This window comes from Chiloscyllium punctatum, chromosome 5, assembly GCF_047496795.1.
Source record: "Chiloscyllium punctatum isolate Juve2018m chromosome 5, sChiPun1.3, whole genome shotgun sequence".
NCBI lineage: Eukaryota > Metazoa > Chordata > Chondrichthyes > Orectolobiformes > Hemiscylliidae > Chiloscyllium > Chiloscyllium punctatum.
This window is the reverse complement of record NC_092743.1, coordinates 122923401-122948334: the sequence shown is the minus strand read 5'-3', so window position 1 is coordinate 122948334 and position 24934 is coordinate 122923401. Positions and strand designations below refer to the sequence as shown.

The following is a 24934-nucleotide window of genomic DNA, read 5'->3' as shown; positions in this document are numbered from 1 at the left end:
TCTCCCAACACAGGTTCAAACCTTACCTATTAAGTTTGTCAATATTCCCAATTTTTAGCGACTTTTATGGTGCAGTGGTAGCATCCCTATCTCTGAGCCAGAAGGTCCAAGTTCAAGCCCTGACATGCTCTAGAGGTGTACCATATCATATCTAAGCAAGCTGATGAACAATATGGACAAATATAATTCAAAGTAGTTTTTAAAACAATGCAAATGTAGGGAAACATTAGAATTCACCTTAGCGACATACAGTTTTATTCAGCTAATGGACTCAAAATTGGTGAATTATACTGTATATAAGATTATAAAGGAAACATTTTGAATTGCTTATCACTTTCAGCGTCAAATACTGTAATCTAGCTTTAAAGGAAAACTAAAGTTATGGTCAAGAACGAACCTTTGTGTTCCAATATCGTTTTCATGAACATAAACTATAGATAGCAGGTAAAATGGACATAAGCTGATTGACTTGAGAGAAGTACACTAAGCTTATGGAAGGTAAGTAGCATCTTTTTTGATGGACAAGAAACATACAGATGAATTAGGAGTCATACATTCTGATGGCTTAGATACAGATCAGTTTGAATTATGCAAAATTATTTTTAAAAAATGGATCTAAAGGAGGGCATAATATCAAGATTGTTTCACTGGCCATGGATAGGAGTTGTCAGGAGGATATTTGTTAAAGCATGTCCTTGCAAGGAGAATCAGAGTTAGACAAATTGATAGGTCAGGCAGAATTAGCAGAGTTGAAAGTTAGAAACTTGGAGGTGGCAAAATTTATTTATAGCCATAGAGATGTACAGCAAAGAAACAGACCCTTCGGTCCAACTTGCCGACCAGATATTCTAACCTAATCTTGTCCCATTTGCTGGTACTTGGCCCATATACCTCAAAACCCTTCCTATTCATACACCCTTCCAGATGCCTTTTAAGTGCTGCAATTGTACCAGCCTCCACCACTTCCTCTGGCAGCTCATTCCATACAGGCACCACTCTCTGTGTGAAAAAGTTGCCCCTCAGGTCCCTTTTGCATCTTTCCGCTCTCACCCTCAAACCTATGCCCTCTAGTTCTGTACTCCCATAGCTCCGGGAAAAGACTTTGTCTATTTTATCTTATCAATGCCCCTCATGATTTTATAAACCTCTATAAGGTCACCCCTCAGCCTCCAACGCTCCAGGGAAAACAGCCCCAGCCTATTCAGTCTGTCCCTTTAGCTCAAATCCTCCAACCCTGGCAACATCCTTGTAAATCTTTTCTGAACCCTTTCAAGTTTCACAAGATCCTTTTGATAGGAAGGAGACCATAATTGCAAGCAAGATACCAAAAGTGGCCTAACCTGTACAGCCGCAACATGACATCCCAACTCCTATACTAAATGCTATGACCAGTAAAGGAAAGAATACCAAACGCCTTCTTCACTATCCTATCTACCTGCGACTCCACTTTCAAGGAGCTATGAACCTGCACTCCAAGGTCTCTTTGTTCAGCAACACTCCCTAGGACCTTACCATTAAGTGTATAAGTTCTGTTTTGATTTGCTTTTCCAAAATTCAGCACCTCGCATTTATCTAAATTAAACTCCATCTGCACTCTTCAGTCCATTGGCCCATTTGATCAAGATCCCGTTATACTCTGAGGTTACCTTTTTCGTTGTCGACTATATCTCCAATTTTGATTTAATTGTAACAGATTTAGGTCTAGAGAGAGAGAACAAGGTAGCAACAAGTGTCAAGTGTCCAATCCCAGCTGAGCTGTAAGTTCCAGTACTTAAGATAGACGAGGAAACCAAAGCTAAAGATCTTTAACAGCAATCTCTAGAATTCCTGACATCCCCAGAAAAGATTAACAGATTGAACTTCTGAACCACATAAAAATATTCCTTCAACTAAGGATACTATAGGTTTTGGTTGTCTAATAAAATTTGTTAATTTCCCCTTGAGTGAGTGGTGGTCCTTTTTTGCCAGTATTTTCCCTGACAAATACGTTTAGAATTTGTGTTTAACATTATGCAGCTATTGATAAAACTTGCTGAGTTAGCCAAAATAAAATTAATCCAGAATGAAATGAGAAGAGAAACCTTATGAAAATTGGTGACGACCTTATGATTGGAAAGGTCATGGCTTTTTAAAATGATTTTGTAAGGCAGTGAGATTGTGCGTGTTTATTTACATCAAGCAGCAATGGTCCAAACTGATACACTAACACCAGAAAAGCTGAGGCTTCATTCAAAATAGAGACAATGAATCAAATGCAGTCACCTGGACTATTTATCAGCAGAATGTATGATTGACATGGAATTCTGCTGTATAAATACTATACAGCTGATTCAATGATATGTAAGTGATGAACAGTGAGAGGAAGCTAAAGTTTTATGTCAAAGACCTTTAGGGCAAGAGGTAGGCATTTTTTTCCAAGGAGACACGATCAGGTCCTAATGAGTTAATTGAAATAGCAACATAGAAAACACGACTCATTTTTGTGGTTTGCTAGTGGTCAAACTGATCATTTTCTGGAGCCTGAATAGTGTTAAAGAATGTGAATGTACAGCTTCTTTGCATGGAGTGAATACAAAGCAGTTTGCCCCACAGAAAACATGAGCTAGGTTTGGGAATGTTGATTGATCAATGACAAGAAACTGAGCGGGCTGATCACCTGTTCTAGTCTGATTTTTAGACAAGTCCAGACAAAAGAGATCAATTATGATTTTAAGCATTGCATGAGCAACTTGTTTGCAGTATTTTTATAATGCACTTCGTTTTAATAAAGAACATTGAGTATATTCCTTTATTAGAACTGCCTTGCATTATTGAAACCTGACTGACCAGGGAAAGTGGGATTAAAGCTGACAATTAAGTCTTAAAATACACAATAATAATCTTAAAACTTAAAAACAAATCAATTCTAACAGGATTCCAAGCATATGAGTAAACACATAAGTAAAATTCAACTGGATTTTGAATTCAGCAACTTCAAACTTTAGGTATCAGCTTTTATTTTTAACCTATTCCTATTCATATTATATTTATTACCATCTTTCAGCTGTTCTACTCAACTTCTATCTTTCCAAAGTCTTCCCACTGTTCTAATAGGAATCACATTTTTACTTTTATTGCACTAACCATTTTTCTTTTACCTAGTTCTGTATAGAGGCTTACTATCCATCCCTTTTGATTTGACAAAGGCTGCAACGGTCTTCTTTTCCGTTTTCAGATACAACATATTTCTATAATTTTCTAGTCAGTTTGTCAGGCACTATAATCTAAAACTCTTCATAGAAGCATTCAATTCGAAGACAGACTGGATGATCAATAATGCACTTACACATGCAGCACAGTAGTAGGGTCGCCAACTTCTCCTCCATCGCCAATTGTGAGAGTGTCGTAGCCTATTTCCAAGTCAAATTCTTCAAAATCAATCTGAATCACCTATTGGTAAAACAGATAAGGCAACAATGGACTTAGCCAAGAATATCCAGAAAAGCACAATCAACAGATCCATTGTATTGACTATATTTGGTTCATAGCTGAAGAACATCACTCATCAATGTAAACACACAGCTCCAGATTTGCAGCGGAGAAATAAATAACGTTTTATTCCATTTCCTGAAAGTATTGCATTTAAATTCATAAACATGGTTAATACAATGTTCACTCCATCACAAATTGCAATTGTTTAACACAATGAATGAGATTCTTAGGATGCAATGTATATTGAACTCTATCTGTCAGTTTATCCATCATTTGAATCATATTTATAACTCCTTTTGTTGCAGTGAAAAGATAGTAAAAGTGTAAATTGTGTTTTCCAAAGTGCAAAAGGTTTCCTCCTTCTCAATATACTTAAATGCTTTAGCATCTGGCAGCACCAAGTCTTTATCAAAACTACAAATAGGGTCAAATGTAATAGATGTCATATAATTTTTTTATAGACCATTAAACAATTTCTGTGGTGCATTTACGTTAGCAACGCAATGTCACTCCAGGCTCTAAAAGTTAAATATTAAATTTGCAATCGATGAGGAAAGTATCAAAACAGTTGTACACATAGTGAGGCAATTTACAAATGGAAAAGAAAGCAGTCAAGTTTTAAAGATCGGCAAGCAACTGAAAATCAAACAGCTGGCGGTTGCATTTATTCTGAGTTTGACTTTTATCAATAACTTCCTGGTATGATCTGATTTAGTTCATTTAGTATCATGCCTAACGTACTTCAAACATCACTTCTATTGCAGAAATCTATGTATGAGTGATGTGTAATTAAACTTAAGTTCCTCACAAAAAAATGCAACAATGAAATGTCACATTGGGCTGAATCTTGCCAGAAATTAGAAACATAGGTGGCATAGGTGACACTTCACTGTAAATACGTTCTCTCAATTTCAGATTTTGGACAAGACTCCCCCTCCCACTCCACCAAGGACATGCAGGTCCTTGGACTCCTCCATCGCCAGACAATAGCAACACGACGGCTGGAGGAAAAGCACCTCATCTTCCGCCTAGGAACCCTCCAACCACAAGGGATGAACTCAGATTTCTCCAGTTTCCTCATTTCCCCTCCCCACACCTTGTCTCAGTCCCAACCCTCGAACTCAGCACCTTCCTAACCTGCAATCTTCTTCCTGACCTCTCCACCCCCACCCCCACTCCAGCCTGTCACCCTCACCTTAACCTCCTTCCACCTATCACATTTCCAATGCCTCTCCCCTAAGTCCCTCCTCCCTACCTTTTATCTTAGCCTGCTGGACACACTTTCCTCATTCCTGAAGAAGGGCTCATGCCCGAAACGTTGATTCTCCTGCTCCTTGGATGCTGCCTGACCTGCTGCGCTTTTCCAGCAACACATTTTCGGCTCTGATCTCCAGCATCTGCAATCCTCACTTTCTCCTCCAAGATTTTAACCTACTGCGAATCCTCTTGCAAGGAAGCCTTCCTTGAAGAAGCACTCTTCCTCCCTCTACAAGGATTTCAGTGAGTCCCTCTCTCACTGCACACCCCAGGTCATCTCCTCTGCCCAGAAGCTCTTCAGCCAAGATTTGTAGCTCAAGTTGTGGATCAGGTTGGTGCTTATTCATCTCGCTTGCTATTTTACTGTCTCAGTTTGCTATGGTGGGTGATATCATTTCTGGTTCTGTTTCTGAGAGTATTGTAAATGGAGTCCAAATTGATATGTTTGTTAATGGAGTTCCGGTTTGAATGCCAGGATATATGAGCACCAACCAGACACCAAAAGACATGACCAATGATCACTGGCATCCATACACACAAACAAGAGGGATACCAGCTCGACTGGTACAATACATCCATCCTGGGACAGGCTAAACAAAGATACTCATGGGAATTCCTAGAGACCTGGCATTCAAACCAGAATTCCATTAACACACACACATAGATTTGGATCCCATTTACCAACCTCTCAGAAACAGAATCAGAAATGGCATCATCCACCACAACAAACCAAGACAGATAAATAACAAGTAGGACAGAACACCAACACTTCACTGGAGGCTCAGTGATGATGTTACTTAGCGTGGTGATGAAACGTCTGAGAACAAATCTACCAGCTTAGCGAGCAAACTTACAACAACATTCTCTCCATTGTAAAGATAATTAACTTTGCATCATTTGCTGTATGAGAAACTGTATGTTTAGATACAACTGTGAGATGGAAAGTGCAGAGCCTAGCCATCACCTGTACTATGCAAGGTAATATGTTCCTGGCTTAACTTGAATCCTTCTTACATGATTTGCACGATCTAAGAACTTGGAGGTGATCAGTACTTTGGTAACTAGGATGAGTCTTTCTCAGTTGCTATACATTACTTATGCCTCAAATCCATGACTGGGATTGATTCCTGATGCTGGTGCAATCAAAACTGCTTGGGAACAGGATCTGTAGTCTGCACAGCAAATTAATAGTTAACATTCACACAGTGTGATATTCAAAGGCACTGTACTGTATGGGTGTCTGTGCAATGCTGTCAGCCTTTTTAAAATTAGAAATATCCAGGTAAATCTGTCCTGATGCAACCCAATACATATTATGTAAGTAATGAAAAGTCTGAGGGGCTTGATATCAGTCTACTTTGCCATCCCTTCTCCTTCAGTGACCTTCAATCATAGAGAATGATATTTGGGAAGAGGTATTAAGGATCATTCTGTAATGTACACAGTTTTGAAGGCGAGAAGGGAAATGCAATAGATCTTAGGTAAATGTTTACATAGATCATTCACATATTGAATTCTTCTTTAAAAAACGTGGTCATGAACTTCACTGCATTCTTAACAACTTATTTTACAAATGTTCATTCAAATATTCTCATTTAAAAGTTAGATATGAAACATATATTAAGAATTTGCATTTTTTAAGGAGACATGACTAACGTTCGAAGTAACCCTGTTGAATAATTCAAAGCAGTCTTTGGGATATTAGGATTGGCTAATGGATTGGAAGCAAAGAATAGATACAAAGAAGGAGTTTTCAAGCTTGCAGGTTGCTATTAGTGGATTGACACAGGGTTAGTTCTGGAGCCTCAAATAGAAGAGTTGGTCTTAATTTCAACTTCAAGAAGACTCAAGTCCTTGACCAATGCATCCCAGGGCAAGTTCCAATTTATCCATCCATTAAAATCAATGGAGAATTCCTCTCAAACATGAAATTTCCTCTTCTTGGGGAACCATCTCATATCTAAGATTGACGTTGATGCAGAGATCAACATTACATCCAAACAATCCATTGGCTGAGAGGTTTTGACAATTGCAGCATCCTTGCTGTTCCCAAGATATTGATGCATGAGGCAGTCAAACTTCCAACTTCTTCAGTATGGCTCAGAAACATGGATTATGTATAGATGCCTCCTCAAAACCCTGTAGAATTACAATCAATACTCTTGGACATGGATTCTCTGCATCAGCTGGGAGGACAGGTATACTAGTATCAACATCGTTGAAGGAGCCAATAGCAAAACCATCAAGGTCACAACTATCTGAAATCAAGTCTGCTGGACCAGCTATGTGCTTAGGTTGCCTGAGTTCAACAGGCAAGTAAATCTTCTTCATCAAGCTCAGGGATGGCACCCGGATGAGAGGAGTACAAACAAAATGCTTTGAATACCCTCTGAAGGTTTCCCTCAAGAAATACAACAGAGATATCATTGCCTGGGAGATACTTGCTCAGAAGAAACAGACTTGGAAGAACCTCCTCTCCGAAGAGACACAGTTCTTTGAGAACACCCATCAGCAAGAAAAAGAGCCTGAGAAAGGAATGCCAGCGATCTGGAGTCCGAGATCAATTCCATTTCCTGGAAACACCTGGTGAGTGTGCAGTCGAGATGTGGGCCTCGGATCAGGCTCATCAACCACACATGGACCCACAGAACCCATGACCAGTGACACGGAACTTGATACTTGTTAGTGAGTGATCGCTGATGATGACTAGGGGCTCACCCATTTAAAATCTAAATTCATGATTTAGGTGAAGAGATGAAGACAAATTTATTCAAGCAAGGTGGAAAAGCAAGCTGTGGCAAATACAAGAGGGAGAGGCTGCAAACAGACATGTAGCTGTCCATGCATTTAATCCCATGTCTATGTGAGTTTCCTCCGGGTGCTCTGGATTCCCCCCATAGACCAAAGGTGTGCTGGCTAGGTGGATTAGCCATGAGAAATACAGGGTTACAAAGATATGATTGGTGGATAGGTAGGATGTGATTCTGGACGTTCTGGTCCCTCACTTTGCCAGAGGATCCATAAATACTAGAATGTAGCCAACTATGCATTTCTTTTTAAAGCATTTTTAAAATCAAACTTTTCAGATATGTTATGACACACTTTTAGATTGGCCGGGGGGGGTGGGGGGGGTGGGGGGTGCGGGGTTGCATAAAGCCCTAGCCTCCCAATCCAGTGGTAGGGACACTACCACTGTGCCACAAATACCAGCTAAAGCTTCTTTTATACTGGCCTTATGATTTGCCTCACTCCAAGTTCAGCAGACTATCTTATTCAGCACTGGTTTTAATATCTTGCTTGTAAATATTTTAACCATCCTGTTCAAACATGTTATAATGTACCTCTGGAATAGGTAGGGAGGGACACTACTGCTGCACCACAAGAGTCCAATCAGTTATATTTGCCTGCTAATTACAATACCACACTACTGTGGCCTTTTCATTTAGCTTGCTCTATTAATCAGTGTCTTTCATTTGCAAAATCTCCTTGCCATGTGTAATATTTGTAAATGAAAGCACTGAGAAATCCACATACATATAACTTTACTTAGCCATCTATACAGCATTCTCTTTCTTTCAGATGATATTCTACTTGTCTTCCTCCAGATAGGCTTCAGTTGACAAAGCTCAAGGATTGCAACCTCTAACTGTGCTCAGAAACACTGCTAATTTTCCAGATGATTGTACAAACAAGTACTAACTTTGAGTTAACTACGTTAAGCCCACTGAGTTTGCATGATATTCTGGAGCCATGCCTAAAAAAACCCGAAGCGCCCAGTTATTATTCCATCCTATTGGGGCTCATTAATTTTACTGGTTAGTCAATAATCAAGAATATATTGGAGCACGATAGACATGCCTGCCTCAAAAAGGTAGATAGCCTCATTTGCAACCAATTTTGACATTCTAATCTCTCCTTACAGGGAGGGAATTTCAAAGCCAGTATCAAATCCAAAAGGGGACAGTTTTTACTTCCCCTGGAGAAGATCCTTCCATGTAAAAACAGACAGCAAAAGTGACAATAAGAGCATAAAAGGGAAGAGAGCTGTTGAAGTTAATGTTGGTCCACTGGAGGATGAGAGTAGGGGGTTAATAGTGGGGAACACAGAAATGGAGGTGACACTAAATCAATATTTCACATCAGTTTTCATAGTGGAGGCTCAAGTACCATCCTAATAATAGGCAGTGCAGAGACCATCGAATGGGTGGAACTCAGAGCAATCATCATTATGAAGGATAATGAACTGAGCGAACTATTAGATTCTCTACAGTATGGAAACAGGCCCTTCAGCCCAACAAGTCCTCAACGATGCTCCAAAGAGCAAACCACCTAGGCCCATACCCTATATTTACCCTTGACTAATGCAGCTAACACCATGGGCAATTTAACATGGCCAATTCAACTGACCTGCACATCTTTTTTGGATTGTGGGAGGAAACCCACACAGACATGGGGAGAATGCGCAAACTCCACACAGACAGTCGCCTGTGGTGGGAATCAAACCCAGGTCCCTGGCACTGTGAGGCAACAATCCTAACCACTGAGCCACCATGCCACCCTGGATTGGAGACAGACAGGTCCCCAGGGCCTGATGGCTTACACCCTAATGTGTTACAGGATGTGGAAGCAGATATAATCGATCACTGGTGATAATATTCCAAAATTCCCTGCATATGGGAATTGGAAAAATGATATTCAGTAAAGGAGGCAGAATTCCCTGTATATGGGAATTGGAAAAATGATATTCAATAAAGGAGGCAGAAAGTAGGAGACGAGAGACAAGTTAATTTAAGATGTATTCTTGGGAAATTATTCAAATCTATTATTAAGGAAGAAACAACAGGACATTTGGGCAGTCAAAATAAAATCCATCAGAATTAGTATGGATTTATGGAGAGCAAATTATATTTGACTATTTTGCTAAAATTCTTCAAAGATGTGACAAGTGAAGTGAATAATGGTCTTGTGTTAATATAGTATATTTGGACTTCCAGAAGGCACTTGATAAAGTTTCACACAAAAGGTTAGTACATAAAGTAAGATCACATGGACTTATAGATGATTTATTCACGTGGGTAGAGGATTGACAATCAAAACGCAGAGTGAGAATTTTAGAGTTATAGAGTCATACAGATTAATGGATCTTTTCTCCAGTTGGCAACATGTAACTAATTGGTGCGACAGGGTAAAGTTTCAGGGCCCTAACTAATCACTATCTCTATTAATAACTTGGATGCAGAGATAAAATGCACTATAGCCAAATTTACAAGTGAAACTAAAATAGGTGGGAAAGTAAGCTGCAATAAAGAAATAAAACATTTAAAAATGGGTAAGATTAGATTCGATGAACAGGTTAAAATTTGACCAATGAAGTTTAACATGGACAAATGTGAGGTTATCCATTTTGAAGGAATAGAAAAGTAACCTGCTATCTAAATGTGTGCTTCAGTGCAGAGGAATCTGGGTGTCCACATGCATGAATCACAGAAAACTAGCATGCAGATGCAATAGGTAATAAGGAAGGCAAATGGAATGGGCCTGAATCTGTAGAATGCACTCAGAGTGCAGTGAATGCCAGGACTTTGATTAAATTTAATGTAGAGAGAAGAGAGGGAGAGATGTTTTTAAATTAGTAGTGGGTTGAAGGATTATGGATTCTGGACAGGAAGATGGAGTTGAGGCCAAGGTGAGATCAGCCGTAATTGTATTGAATGGCAGAGCAAGTCAAGGGGTTGAATTTGCCTACATCATGTCTGTACTTTTGTTTCAAATTGAGAAGGTACCTTCAATTCATTTGGACAAGGTTTCAAATCAAACACAGAGGTGACCACTCCATGTTCAATCTTCCTTTGGTTGCTTGAACATCACCAGGATATTTCTTCAATTTTACGCTTCCACTGAAAAGCTTTTATTTTGTATCACTGATTTTCTTTCCATGACTTCTTGCAGGTTTGAAAAGAAATGATTGCTCTAGTGAACTGGCAAGCAGTGATGTTATCAGCTTACATTCTGCATATGGCAGTGAAAAAAACAGCATTCATCATTCACCTTGTCAGCAGTTTCTCATAAGTTTTCTGCAGACTTTGAATCACAGATTTGCTGTGATCAGATATCTGATCCAATATGACAAGAACACAAGAAATATGAATGAGAGATGAGCAAATGGCCTGTCGAGCCTGGACCATCATGACTGGTCTCTGGTTTCAACTCCATATTCTTATCTACCGCCAATACTCCTGGACTCCTCGAGAGATCAAACAGCTGTCTATCTCAGCTTCAAATGTATTCAATGATGGAGCATCAATAAGCCTCTGGATTAGAGCATTCCAAAGATTCATGATCCGTCGAGTGAAGAAATCTTTCCTCCTGTCAGCACTAATTGATCAACCTCTTATACTAAATGTGAGTCCCCATGTTTTAGATTCCATGATTAGTATCAACAATCCCTCAATGTTTACCTGACCAAGCCTCTTCAGAATCGTACCTATCTTTGTGGTAAAGCTGTGGCTTTAAGAGGTGCGTTTTGTCTGGGTTTCTTTTAGAGAGAGATTAGGGGACAGTCTATGAGAAGATAAACAACTTGTGAGATCTTGATTTTTTTAGGTTGGGACAATAGAAGCAGCTGAGTGGGTGTGGTCAAGCTCTCACAAATCCTGGATTTTTAGTTGTTGCTAGGGTCTCAGGAGGGTTGGAAGGCAGTTGCTACAGTCTCTCTCTGTCTGTGGAGCTACCACATGTATCTTTCTTGCGATGGGATTACATGTGAGACCATTTGTTTTTCTGAATTTGCCATTTTTGCCAAGGGTGTGTTTCTGGCATGTTATGACATTGGAACAGTTGCTATTTAATAGTAAAATAATCTATCATTCTGTTAAGTTTTCCAATAGAGTTAAGTCATTCCAAGTTCCTCCTTCTTTTGTTGTATTTTAACTGCAATGATTGAATAAACTGGGTTTTATTTAACGTTGAGTAGTCTTTTTTTAAATAAATTTTTACTGAAACATAGATTTTTTAATATTACAACAAATACAAAGCAATACAACTCAACACAATAGAACAAAACAAAGAAAGAACACCAAAAAAAATTTAAAAACCAAAACAGTCCTCATGTATAATTATAGAAAAATATAATAAAAGCTCCAACTAACTATTTAATTAAATAAATAATAACTAACAGCAAACTAATAAATAATAATAATATTACAGCTCAGCAAAACAAAACACTAACTCTTGAATATCGAGAACATTACTTTTCTGATATTCATGCATTCACATTTCACCCTCTCTGGATACTGGACTCGTAAAGCACAATCTTTATGGCTATATTAGTGTAGCAGACAAATCTGTGTCCAGATATTCCAAAAGGGCCATCATGTCTCATGGAAATTCTCAGTTTTGTGATGTACCATACTTCTAAGAAAATCCAAGGGGATATGCTGCATAATAATTGTATGCCAAACTAATAGGCCTGAGAGATTTTCGGACACCCAACCCAACAAGATATTCTTTCTTGTGCAGAAAGTGAGGACGTTGAAAATATTTTTCTAATGCGCATCTATAGGGAATACACTGAGCAGGCCAAGAAGAGGAGAGATTGCGTCTTTCTCCACCCTTACACCCAAAATCCCCTCCATTACACCTGCCATAGTGCTCCAGTCTGTTTTAAGCCTGTCACAGGACAAGAGAAAATGGGTAAGAGTGCCTGTACTAACTTTACACTTGGGGCATGTTGAAGATGCCCCTTGTTTAAATTTTGATAAAAGATTCAGAGCCAAGTGGACCCTGTGGAGAATCTACAACTGTAAAGCATGCATCCTATTGCAAATTGATATCTTTCTTGCATTTTCCCAAATATCTCCCATGCCTCTGAGGAGACCTCAAAGCCTAGCTCTCACTCCCACACCCTGCAAAGTTGATCGAGCTCATCTGAGGGGGCGCCCACCCAATTGATGATATAAAGTGCTGACAGAAAGTGTACTCTTAGCACTGAGCACCTGCCTCTTTATGTCAGATTTGCAAGGATCAGTCAAAAGTGTAGTTTTTTAAAAATAAAATCCCTCACTTGAAAAAATGAAAGAGGTCCCTGCTAGATACTCATATTTCCACGTTAACTGATCAAAAGACATCATTATGTTTCCCTCAAATAAATCACCCTTGCAAGGCCCAGCCCTAGCCAACCAATGTTTGAATCCTGAATCCATCATCCCCAGCTGAAAACCCAGCATACTCACTATAGGCGTAAGAGAAGATGTTTTGACAATATTGTTTTCCCTCTACTGCATTGCTCTCCAAGCTTTAACAGTACTGATTGGGCTACATTCCTTAACTGTCCTCATTTTGTCCGAAAACAGCAAACTAGTAAGGGGCCACTTTGCTTGAGAGGTTTCGATATCTAACCATATTGTAAAAGGGTCCCCACAAACCCAATCACTCTGTAATATAAAAGTGAGCTTAGTTGATATTTTTTAATGTCCGGGAGATCCACTCCCCCAGTCTGTGAGGCAATTGCAGTTTAGTTAATTTAATAAGGGGCCGCTTAAGATGACAAATAAAAGAGCTGAACCAGCTGGTCAGTCTCCTGAATGTTTGCTTTTCAAAAATCAGGGAGAGCATCCGTATGGGGTACAACAAATGGGGGAGAATATACATCTTAAAAAGAGCTATCTGATCATGAGACCAGAAGCGCTTCCCATCTTTGAAAGTCTTGTTTGATTTTATTGAATAATTGAACAAAATTAGCTTTGAACAACCAATCAAGAACTGAAGTGATTAATATGCCCAAACACATAAAACCCCACTGTGACCACTTTAAGGGGAATTGAGATTCACCCTCAAGACCGAGCACCTTTGTAAGACCACCCATAGGCATCGCCTCTGATTTTGCAAAATTAATCTTGCACTCTGAAAAGGTGCCAAACGAGCAGATGCATTATATCAGGCGAGGCACCGAAACTGTGGATTTGACAAAAAACTGAGGACATCGTCCGCATACAACGAAATATTATGCAATTTTGACCCCACTTCTGGAGCCGATATATTGGGATGCCTACGAATGGCCTCCGCCAACAGTTCAATCACCAACGTAAAAAAACAGTGGCGAAAGGGGACAGTCCTGCTGGCTGCTCCTAAAATTTTTAAAATTGCTTGATTGTACCTCATTGGTGATGACTGCAGTGAGAGGGTCACTGTACAGAACTTTACCCATTTTATAAATGCTTCACTCAAGCCAAACTGCTTGAGAGTATAAAAAATGTACGGCCACTCCAATCAGTCAAATGCCTTCTCTGCATCGAAAGAAATCACCAATCCCTGTACTGACTGTTGTTGACACGCTTGAATTACATTAAGCAAATTCCGAACATTCTTGGAGGATCTGCGGCCCTTTATGAAGCCTGTCTGGTCCTCTTTAACTCTAGAAGGTAACACAGTTTCCCGCCTTAACGCAAGAGTCTTAGAGAGGATTTAAAATCAACATTTCAGAGTGAAATGGGTCTGTAAGAAGCATAGTCCTCCAGGACCTTCCCTTTTTTAAGAATAAGCAAAATATTGGCCTGTCACACAGTTGGTGGGAGACGATCATGACTGTATGAGTCATTGAACATGTTGAGCATTGGGCCGAACAATATGTTTATAAATTCCTTATAAAATTTACTACGAAGCCCATCAGGACCGGGCGCCTTTCCACTCTGAAGCTGTTTCAGAGCTGCCTGTACCTCTTGCTCTGATACGGGAGCATTGAGAAAAGTCTCGAGATTGGGAGTCACATCCATGAGCTCCAGATCCTTGAAAAAGGACTCCATCTTGGTCCTCCCCTCCTCACAACCCTCAGATTGGTACAATTCAGTGTTAGATCTCTGGAATGCCGCATCAATCTTTTTGGAATCATGTCAGGTTCCCAGAACCTTCCCTAATCAACATAATGGCTTGAGGGGGACTCCTTTTCCTGGCAAGATATGCTAGTACTTGCCCGGTTGTCACCATGCCCAAATAGCCTTTGTTTTGGCAAAGTAAGCTCCTTCTTTGCTGTGTGCATGAGCACAGAATTCATTGCAGACCACAGTGCTGTAATCGTCTGTAGCTTGACCAACAAGGGCCTGTCAATGTAAGCCTTCTTGGCTGCCTTCAATCGTGCTTCAAGGAGATGCTGCTGTTCACCTTCTTCCGCTTCCTACTGGCAGAGTAGGAAATAACTAACCCCCGAGCATAGGCTTTGGCAGGTGCCCAAAGGATGGACGGGCTACTAACTGAGCCCAAAATCAATGTCTTAGGAATGCCATAAATTCCTTAAAGGAGTACTCCACAAACTTATTATCCTTAAGGATAAAGGGATCCATTTGCCAGGTGCCTCATGCCCACTATAGCATCCTTAATCTTAATCAACAGTTACACTGGAGTGTAATCGGAGATGGTAATATTACCAATCATACAACATGCCCACAAGTCCAGGGTTGCCACAGGGGTCAGAAAAAAATCAATCCTGGTGTGTCATCTGTGTGGATTGGAAAATAGCATAAGATCCCTGCCTGTAGGGTGGAGACACTTCCAGACGTCCACTAACCCTAACTCCACACACAGATCCGCTAATTGTTTAGTTTGAACAGAGGGTATCGGAGGGCGTTTGGGCAACCAGTCAACTGTGGGATCCATGAGACAATTAAAATCTTCCCCTCTAATGATATGCCGGGACTCAAGACTGATCGGTTCAGAGAATGCATCTACCAGAAATTTGAGGGGATGGGCCGGAGGACAGTAAACATTTAAAACACCACATTCTTCCCCGTTTATTAGGGCTTTGAGGTTTAAAAATCTCCTGTGTGTGAACCTGATCAAAGCCATTCTACTGTAGTCTCAAATGCTCCCTGATCATCCAAGTGTGTCTCCTGTAAGAAACCAATATCCACTTTTTCCTTTCTAAGACTCAAGAGTACCTTTTTCCTCTTAATTGGTGAGTGACTCCCCTTGATGTTCCAGGTACACCATTTAATAAAGTCATTAGCCATAACCTCCTGCCATAACATTTAAATACCAGGGAGGAGGAACTCGAACCGCAAGTCGCCGAGCCTTAGTGTCACAAGGTCCATTGAACATAAAAACTACACAAACTAAAACCACTACAGTTAACAAACCTGCAAAGCTATCAAAGACTGTATACAACAAAAAACAAAAAACAAACCAATAAATAAAGTGCCTATGGCACTGAATAGTGGAACTCACCGCATGCCCAAAGGGGGCATCTACACATCCCAAAACCCAACTTCCCATCCTGTAGCCAGGGCATTTAAACACTTGAACTAGGTATAAACTGCCCGTAAGTAGCCATCCCAACCACTTCTTCTCCTCCTAGTTAGAGCTGCACCACAAACGCTAGCAGAAAAGAAAGAAAATACACAAAGAAATTTTGAAAAAAAGTACCCAACTAATATTTTGGTATAACTTAACTTCGAAATTGAAAGTACACATCCCAACAACTCCCGAGCATAGGTTAGACCAGATTGTTACCAGTCTTCTTTTTTTTTAAAAGTAGAGATATATCCAAACAACAATACTATTTGTACATACTAAATTGTTCAGGTTAAGTTAATTTGTTCATAAAGCCTCTTGCCCTTTCTGACGTGTCAAAGAGATCCATCTAAGGTGGACCGTAGCACTGCCGGTTACCTCAGAGAGTATTGGACCTCAGTCTTTTCTTGATGCCATCATAGGATTTTCTTTTCCGGATCACTGCTGCTGAGAAGTCCTGGAAGAACATGATCTTGTAGCCCTCATAAGCGAGGGACTTTGAACCCCTTCCATTGGATTCTGAAAGCTTCCATGATTCTCTCCTTATATCTGTAGTGATGAAACCGCACCAAGACAGGACGAGGATGTTGGTCCAGACCTGACCTATGCAGCATTACCCGGTGAGCTCTCTCAATCTTCAAGCTTCTCATTCCAGCCTCCAAAGTTCGGCAATCAGTCTTCAATAAATTCCACTGGTTCACCTCCCTCACCCTCCGAATATTTTTTCTCCTGCCCCTGCTCTAGAGGTCATCAATCCAATCATGCAAATTACGGACCTGCGTCTCCAGGGCCTGGAACCTATCCTTGGAGGAACCGGTATCAGCTTCTGCCACTGTAACACTGTGTTCTACCTCATCTGCCCTTTTCTTGAAGTCTCCCAGCTGCTGTTCATGCTTCAGCAGCATGTTAGAGATCAGGGCCAGCTTCTCCTCAAACTGCTTGCCCAACATCTCATGAAATTTTGTGAGCTCCTTTACCAGGACCTGGTAGGAAATCGAGTTTGAGGATCCTGCAGGCTGGACCACGGGCCTAGCCTTGGATGCACCTCCTGCTTTTCTTGGAATCCCTGGATGGTGAAAACCAAGATATGTTGCTCTCTGACAGTTTCCTGGGTCTCCACAACCTTCCCAGAGTCCCAGGATATCGCTGGGGGGGGGGGGGGGGGGTGTGCAGGTAATGTGGGTTAAAACCTTATCCTGCTTGCCCTGCAGTATGGAGCTCTACAACGCGATCTTCCTAGATCACTGCCATCTTGAATCCCCCTCATGTTGAGTAGTTTGACCAATCAATTTACATCTGAAATACAGCATCTCACATTTACCATTGAAAGAAGTACAAAGTTGGGATCTAGGCTACCTTATTATATTTTGAGAGGGTCTGGTCTGGTCCATAACGACCTGTGTGAGATCACTGCTTGTTCTTCTAAGATCCAGAGAATGTACAGGCAATTTACTCAGTTATTCAGCACAGGACAAACCTTCATATCCCATGGACCACGTTAGCAAACAATCAATCACTTTTTTATCTTAGTTTCTCAAATGATGCCCTGTGATATTTGTAAACAGGGCATAAAACAGCCAGGCTCTTCAGTCAATCGGGTTGGAAAATGTATTTGTCATGTATCAAATTTTGTAATAATCACTTACTCCTTAATGAATTTGCCCTGACCTAAACTGGAATGTTTAACTGGAAACGAGTCAGTGCATAAACCTGCTTCATCTGGCGTATGCATTTTAATGCCATCGCTACTGGTGAGCTTCTGTTCCAACATCGCTTGTGAAGAAACATGGTAATTCAGAATGCAACTTCTGAATTTTTAAGTTCAATTGCATTTGTGCATGCCAAGGAAGCAGCTGTCTGATTTACTTCATAAGAACACAAAGTTCGGACAGTTTCACCACTGGTATTAATGCAAACTACTGGCCATTATGTTAAATAGGCTAATTGCAACTTTTTTTTAACTTAGGCAAAGTGATCCTCTCCACCATCCACAACTGCATATTAAGATTGTAAGAGCTTTAGTCAGAAATTGCAAATAATAGAAAACAGAAAAGCTTCAAGCAGGAAGACTCATGAGTGTAGAAAGTTCTCCAGTGTTAGTTCGCCAGTGAAATGTAATGAATAACAGCAAATTATCAATTATATTCCACAGTGAGGAAAGTTTTGCAAATTGAAATTATATCTCTCTCTCTCAAATGAAATAACTGTGACAATGCAGCTGGTTGTAAGCAAGTAATAATGTTGTTTTTTTTTTCCCAGGCATAAAAATGCTATGATGAGCCTTGAGAGTTAAGTTCAAGTTGGTTTTGTAATCCTCTATGGTTCAGGATTTGTTGCGGTCTAAGTATCATTCTGCTTTCATACATATAAAGCAACATTGCTTCTCTTGTCAGGGTCATCCACTTTCTATCTCCCATTAATATCCAGCAGCTTTTATGCATACTCAGCAACATGTGTAAGAAACAAAGTTATCCTGCAACTCCTGGAATAGAGCATATTGGGCTCAGATGACAAGAAGAACTGGTTTTGGAGAATTAATGTGCTCTGGTATAATAGCAAATAATATTCCAACACATAGCAATAAGCTCCAGTGTAATAACAGACATTGTGATCGTGTTTTCAATATTTTTTTCAACCTGCAGCAAGCCTTTATTGCATTGTTTACATTGACATCCCGATGTTTCCAACTCAGACCTAAAAACATAGGTGTTAAGTTATTCAGAGCAGTGTTTTTAGAGCAGTAAGACTATGCTAGTTTCTGAGTCTGTGGATTGTTTAAGGGTGGCCTTCAGTGGAGTGATGTGCTCTTCCTATTGGATGTGGGAGATTAGAGATAATTTAAATGTTGCTGATGAGTATGGCTGCAGGAAGAGTGTTTGGTTGTGAATACTGTTGGACTGCATGGATCAGTTGCAGCATTAGTTAGAAGCAGTGGAATTCACTGGAGTTAGGGATGTGGTGGATGGCAGTTTCATGGCTAAATTGCCCCGAGTGTTAGGTGCATTAGTCAGAGGAAAGCGGGTCTGAGTGGGTTATGTTTTGGAGGGTTGGTGTGGACTTAATGGGCCAAGGGTTCAGTTTCCACACTGCAGGGAATCTAATCTAATCTAATCTAATCGCATCGCAGATACATTCATTAAATGGGTTACCTCTCGGAAAAGGTAGGATGGGTAGGCAGATAATGCAGGATAAAAACAATGACTGCAGATGCTGAAAATCAAATACTGGATTAGTGGTGCTGGAAGAGCACAGCAGTTCAGGCAGCATCCAACGAGCAGCGAAATCAACGTTTCGGGCAAAAGCCCTTAATGCAGGAGTCTCCTGTGGCTATCCCAATCTCAAACAAGTATGCTGTTTTGGAAAAGGTAGGGAGCGATGGATTATCAGGGAAATGTAGCACCGATGATGAAATTTCTCAAGCCAAGACTGGCTTGATTGTAATGAAAGGGATGTCAGGTTCCAAGCAATCGATTGTGATGTACTATTCTCTTGTCAGGGTCACAAAGAGATGTTTCTGCAGTCAACAACGAGACATAAGGATTGTGTATTGTCTCCCTGGTGCCAGGATAAAGGATGTCTCAGAGAGAGTGCAGAATATTCTCAAAGGGGATCATGACCAGAAGGAGGCCATTGTACATGACATTAGAGGAGAAAGGGATAGAGGTTCTGAAGAGCGAATAAAGGAAACTAGGAGGTTAAAAAACAGGTTCTTGAGGAAAGTTATATCTGAGTTACTTCCAGTGTGACGTGAGGCTAATTTTGCTGGTATTAGGAAAGAACTTTCAAAAGTTGATTGAGAGAGGCAAGAAAAGGGACAGTTGGAAAGTGGAAGATCTTCAAAAATGGGAAAACGAGAGTTCAGAGGCAATATGAAGAACTGTTAGTGTGAAGAACAAGGCTGAGAGGTGTAGAGAATTCTGGATGACTAGAGAAATTGAGGCTTTGGACAAGAAAAAAGAGAAGGCAGATGGCAGGTATAGCATAGCCTGGATCAAGTGAATCCCTTGAGGAGTATAAAAGCAGTAAGTATACTCAAAAGGGAAGTCAGGAAAGCCAAAAGGGTACATGAGATAGCTTTGGCAAATATGGTTAAGGAGAATCCAAAGATATTCTACAAATACATTAAGGACAGAGGAGTAATGAAGGAGAGAATAGGGTTCCTGAAAGATAAACAAAGTCATCAATGTGTGGAACATATGCAGGAGATGGGTAAGATACTAAGCCAGTATTTGGTGCCATTACTTATTGTGGGGAAGGACATGGAAGCTAGAAAACTTGGAGAAATAAATCATGATATCTTGAAAAGTGTCCATGTTACAGAGGAGGATTTAGTGGATGTCTTAAAACATGTAAAGGTAGATAAATCCCTGGGACCTGATTAGGTGTTCCCCAGAACATTCTAAGAAGCTAGGGAAATGATTTCTGGGCCCCTTGCTGAGATATTTTTATCATCCATTGCTATGGGTAAAGTATTGGAAGACTGGAGGTTGCCTAATGTGGTGCCATTGTTTAAGAAAGATGGTAAGGATACACCAGAGAACAATTGACTGGTGAGCCTGACATCAGTTGTGGGTAAGTTGTGGAAGGGATTCTGAAGGATAGGATTTACATGTATTTGTGAAGGCAAGGACTGATTATGGATAGTCAACATGCAAAACTGTGTCTCACTAACTTGATTGAGTTTTTTGAAGAAGTGACAAAAAAGATTGATGGACGCAGAGCTGTGGACATTGTCTATATGGACTTCAGTGAGGTGATCGACAAGGTTCTGTAGGGCAAGGAATGGCAGATGGAGTTTAATTTAGATGAATGTGAGGTGTTGGGTATTGTAAAACAAATCAGGGCAGGATGTATAGACTTAATGGTAGGGTCCTGGGGTGTGTTGCTGAACAAAAGGACCTTGGAGTGCAGCTTCAGAGTTCCTTGAAAGTGGAGTCACAGGTACACAGGATAGTGAAGAGGGCATTTGGTATGCTTGCCTTTACTGGTCAGTGCATTGAGAATAGCAGATAGGACGTCATGTTGGGGCTGTACAAGACATTGGTTGGGCCACTTTTAAAACATTGCATTCAATTCTGGTCTCCCTGCCATAGAAAAGATGTTGTGAAACTTGAGAAGGTTCAGAAATGATCTACAAGGATGTTGTCAAGGTTAGAGAGTTTAAGCTATAGGAGAGGATGCATAGACTGGGGCTATTTTCCCTGAAGCATCGGAAGCTGAGGGGTGACCTTATAGAGGTTTATAAAATCATGACGGATAGGGTAAATAAACAAGGTCTTTTTCCAAGAGTAGGTGAGTCCAATAAGAGAGGGCATAGGTTTAAGGTAGGAGTGGTAAGATTTAAAAGGGACCTGAAGAGATATTTTTTCTCACAGAGGATAGTGCATGTATGGAATGAGTTGCCAGAGGAAATGGTGGAGGCTGGTACAATTACAATATTTAAAGGACATCTGGATGGGGACATAAAGAGGGATATGGGCCAAATGCTGGCAGATACGACCAGATTGATTTACGTTATCTGGTCAGCATGGATGAGTTCGACCAAATGGTCTGTTTCCGTGCTGTACATCTGTATGACCTGCTGCCTTCAATCAGGATTCTACACATCATACAGCATGAGAATGTCATGTCACAGACAGTGGTGTGATAGCTATTGTACAAATTACAACTTACACTGAATACTGCAGCACACTAAACTGATTTTAATTTTCAAATGCTATCCCATACACTTGAAAGCTCAGTGAGTGACCCTACTGACTCAAAATCATTGAAATCAAATCTGTAGCTGAATCAGTAAAGTTACTGAAGCAAATGTAATAGCTTTCCTCCAAGCCTTTCATGACATGTAGGTATGGATTTTTGAACTGAAGATATTTTTAAATTAAAAATCATCACCCAAAACTAAGCCAGTAAGTTAAAATGCGAGAAGCTGCAAGCTTTCAGTCTCATCAACAGTTTTTATTTGCTCAGTCTTGCATTTTCTTTCCAAGTTGTAGTTCAAAAGCTTTCAAGTTAAAATGACAAATTTGCCAAGTGGCATTTTTAAACTCTGTAGCAGTAAAGGAATGTTGACTTGCTGGCTTGCCTTTATTCAGCTTCAGTGCAATTCAAAACAATCCAAAAACACAGTATCTGTGAATATCACAGGCTCCACTCCAGACTGAAAGAATAAACCTCCTTTCATTCCATCCAACGTAAGAAATGCAAATAGTTCTTTTTCTTTTGTTAGCCATAACTAAAGGAGTAGCTAATCAACACGCCTCCGACTGCTTTTAGCTCTCCATTTTTTCCCCGATTCCATTGAAGATGCAGACTTTGCCAGGTTACAATTTGGTAAAAACAATGACTGCAGATGCTGGAAACCAGAGTCTAGATTAGAATGGTGCTGGAAAAGCACAGCAGTTCCGGCAGCATCAGAGGAGCAGTAAAATCGATGTTTCGGGCAAAAGCCCTTTATCAGGAATACAATTCTCCAGGCATCAGTGACTCATCCAAGTGTCCATTCTTTCAACATAAAATTTGACAATGATTGTCAGTGTGTCATTCCACTATAGAGAGGTAAATTCAATCCTGTCCTCCCTCAACATCTCATAGATACTTTTGCCAACAAAATATAAATGATAGTGATGGGGGCGGGGGGAGGGGGGGGGGGGGAGGGGAAGAGAGGGTAAGGCACAGGTGAAATCCCTGTGGAACTCAACCTATTTAACCATTAAGGGTTGAAGCTGTTAATCTCTCTTGTTTGATTTAGCTTTTGCAATAATCCTGAAAATTATTTTTCCAGTCATGACACTCACAATGTGACTTGTGTAATATGGTGCAAGAACAGTGTTCGGACATTTGATGTTTTGCAAAATTAATGAAATAACATGAACATTGCAGATTAATAGCCTGTTAAGTTAATATAACAGTTACGACAACATCTAATTTCCCAGCCCTCCACTGTACCATCTTTACAATAGTCTTTAAAAATTCAAAACAAGCAATATTTTTGGCGGTCCAGACTCGATGAGCTAAAGAGCCTTTACTGTGTGATATCATGATTCTATCCAAAAATGGAACAGATTTCAAATTTTCCCAATCACAGTGTGCAAGTTAATTGTGGATTGACTGAGTCCAAAATTTTTACTGCGCAGCCTTTCAAAATGATATCAGAAAATTCCACTCTGAAGTCTATAAAAGTCGATAAAAAAAACTAAGTTTATAAGATTGTTATGTTGGAGAATTTGTTTTTTTATTTAGGATAAAATAGAGAAGTGAAGTGGGTTACATGACCTGATCTGAATTCTGCCTGATAATAAGCTTAAGTACTTTTGTTGTTAAAGGTTAAGAGGCCCAGGTTGTTTTACTGGGAAGTAAGTGAAAGATATTCACACCTGTAAACAATGACCAAACCAGTATGCTGATGGTAAATAACCATTCATCTCGATGCCACAAGCAAACATTAGGAATAAGAGTTCTGCAAATAATTATACTTTAAACTATTTCTTTAATTCCAAGATAGAATAGATTTTGATTTGGGTGTTTAGAAAATAATTAATCAGCATTTCTAACTAGATACACAGCCTGTGTGATTGATATACCATGAAAGTGTCCTTTGATGGGGCAACTAACAATAGGGACCCATTGAAATATCAATTTACAAGCTTTTCCATCATATAGGGCACTGTAGAAAAGAATTGGGGGACCATAAAAATTGAAGCAGCCAGTCTTGCTCAATAGGCAAATAAAATGCTGACCACCCCACCCTCATTAAACACCATACATGTGGGAGGTCATACTCAGATTGAAGATTCTGAATTATTGAGAATGTAAATATGACTCAGAAGATTTATCTTATTTGTCTGAATGGAAAGAATCTCCACTTTATCCTTCACCAAAGAGCTAGTTCTGGAATTAAATGTTGCACAGTTGGGAAAGGAAATGAATGAGAGCAAACTCACGTTAAATAATAATTAAAACTGAAAGAACTGCAGATGCTGTAAATGAGAAATTGTTCTGAGGAAGGGTTAGCTGACCTGAAATGTTAATCTGATTTCTCTCCACAGATGCTGCCAGACCTGCTGAGCTTTTCCAGCAAATTCTGTTTTTGTTTCTGAAAAAAGAATTATTATGGATTCACTCTGGCAGGATAAAGAGTCCACTTGAGAAAGAAGATCAAGTGTAATCATACAGAAGGATTTTCTGTCATTTTATAAATCAATAGTTGATCTAAGTATATTTTCAAATATAAGTTGCCGACTAGTGTTTAGACAAGATTAGTTTTAGTTTGTTTGTTATAGTAACACTACTATATATTGAAATCTTGTCATATACTTCCAATCAGCGAATGGAAAATTATAGTTTTTTTGCTAAAAGTTTTCAGTCTCTACAGGCTTCATAACAAAAACATTATTGTGGAATTTCAAACCATAATTAACTTATTAAACATGTTTTCTTTATCGTAGCACTGAATACAGTTCTTGTTGTTATATTTATTCACATTCAATTTCTTTTAAACTGAATATAACCATGTTTTCTAATATATCTGCTTATCAATTGCAAGTATTGTTGTCAAATGTTTAATTCGTGCATATCTTGCCATGTATCTGTAATCATCAGTTAAATACTTACATACCATGTGTTAGTGACAAAGTATTGCTGACTCCAATGACAAGACATATGGCTGAGTTCAACTCAAAGATATGAATTAATCATGACTATATTTTGGTGGCAGTGTTAATTTTACAGAGAATGTAATAGGCCAAACAAGAGCTGAAATATATCTAACCACTGTGATTATTTTGAATTAGGATTCTGAATATACCTGTACCTGCTCATCATGAATCTCTGCTAACACTCTCAATTTCCTCCATAATTATAAAGCAAAATGTAAATATCCTATTTTCTCATGACAAAAAAAAGAGATGTAAACCAATCTGCTACA

The 24934-nt window shown here is 39.7% G+C and overlaps 1 protein-coding gene across 1 annotated transcript in view; it reads right to left on the bottom strand.

Annotated features, from left to right (window-relative positions):
* The window catches only part of csmd3b (CUB and Sushi multiple domains 3b), a 1933688-nt gene that overhangs the window by 539897 nt on the left and 1368857 nt on the right, over positions 1 to 24934 (bottom strand). Inside the window, exon 11 of the mRNA XM_072571243.1 lies at positions 3326 to 3429. Coding sequence (XP_072427344.1) covers positions 3326 to 3429 — 104 coding nt within the window. The remainder of the gene's footprint in view (positions 1 to 3325; positions 3430 to 24934) is intronic.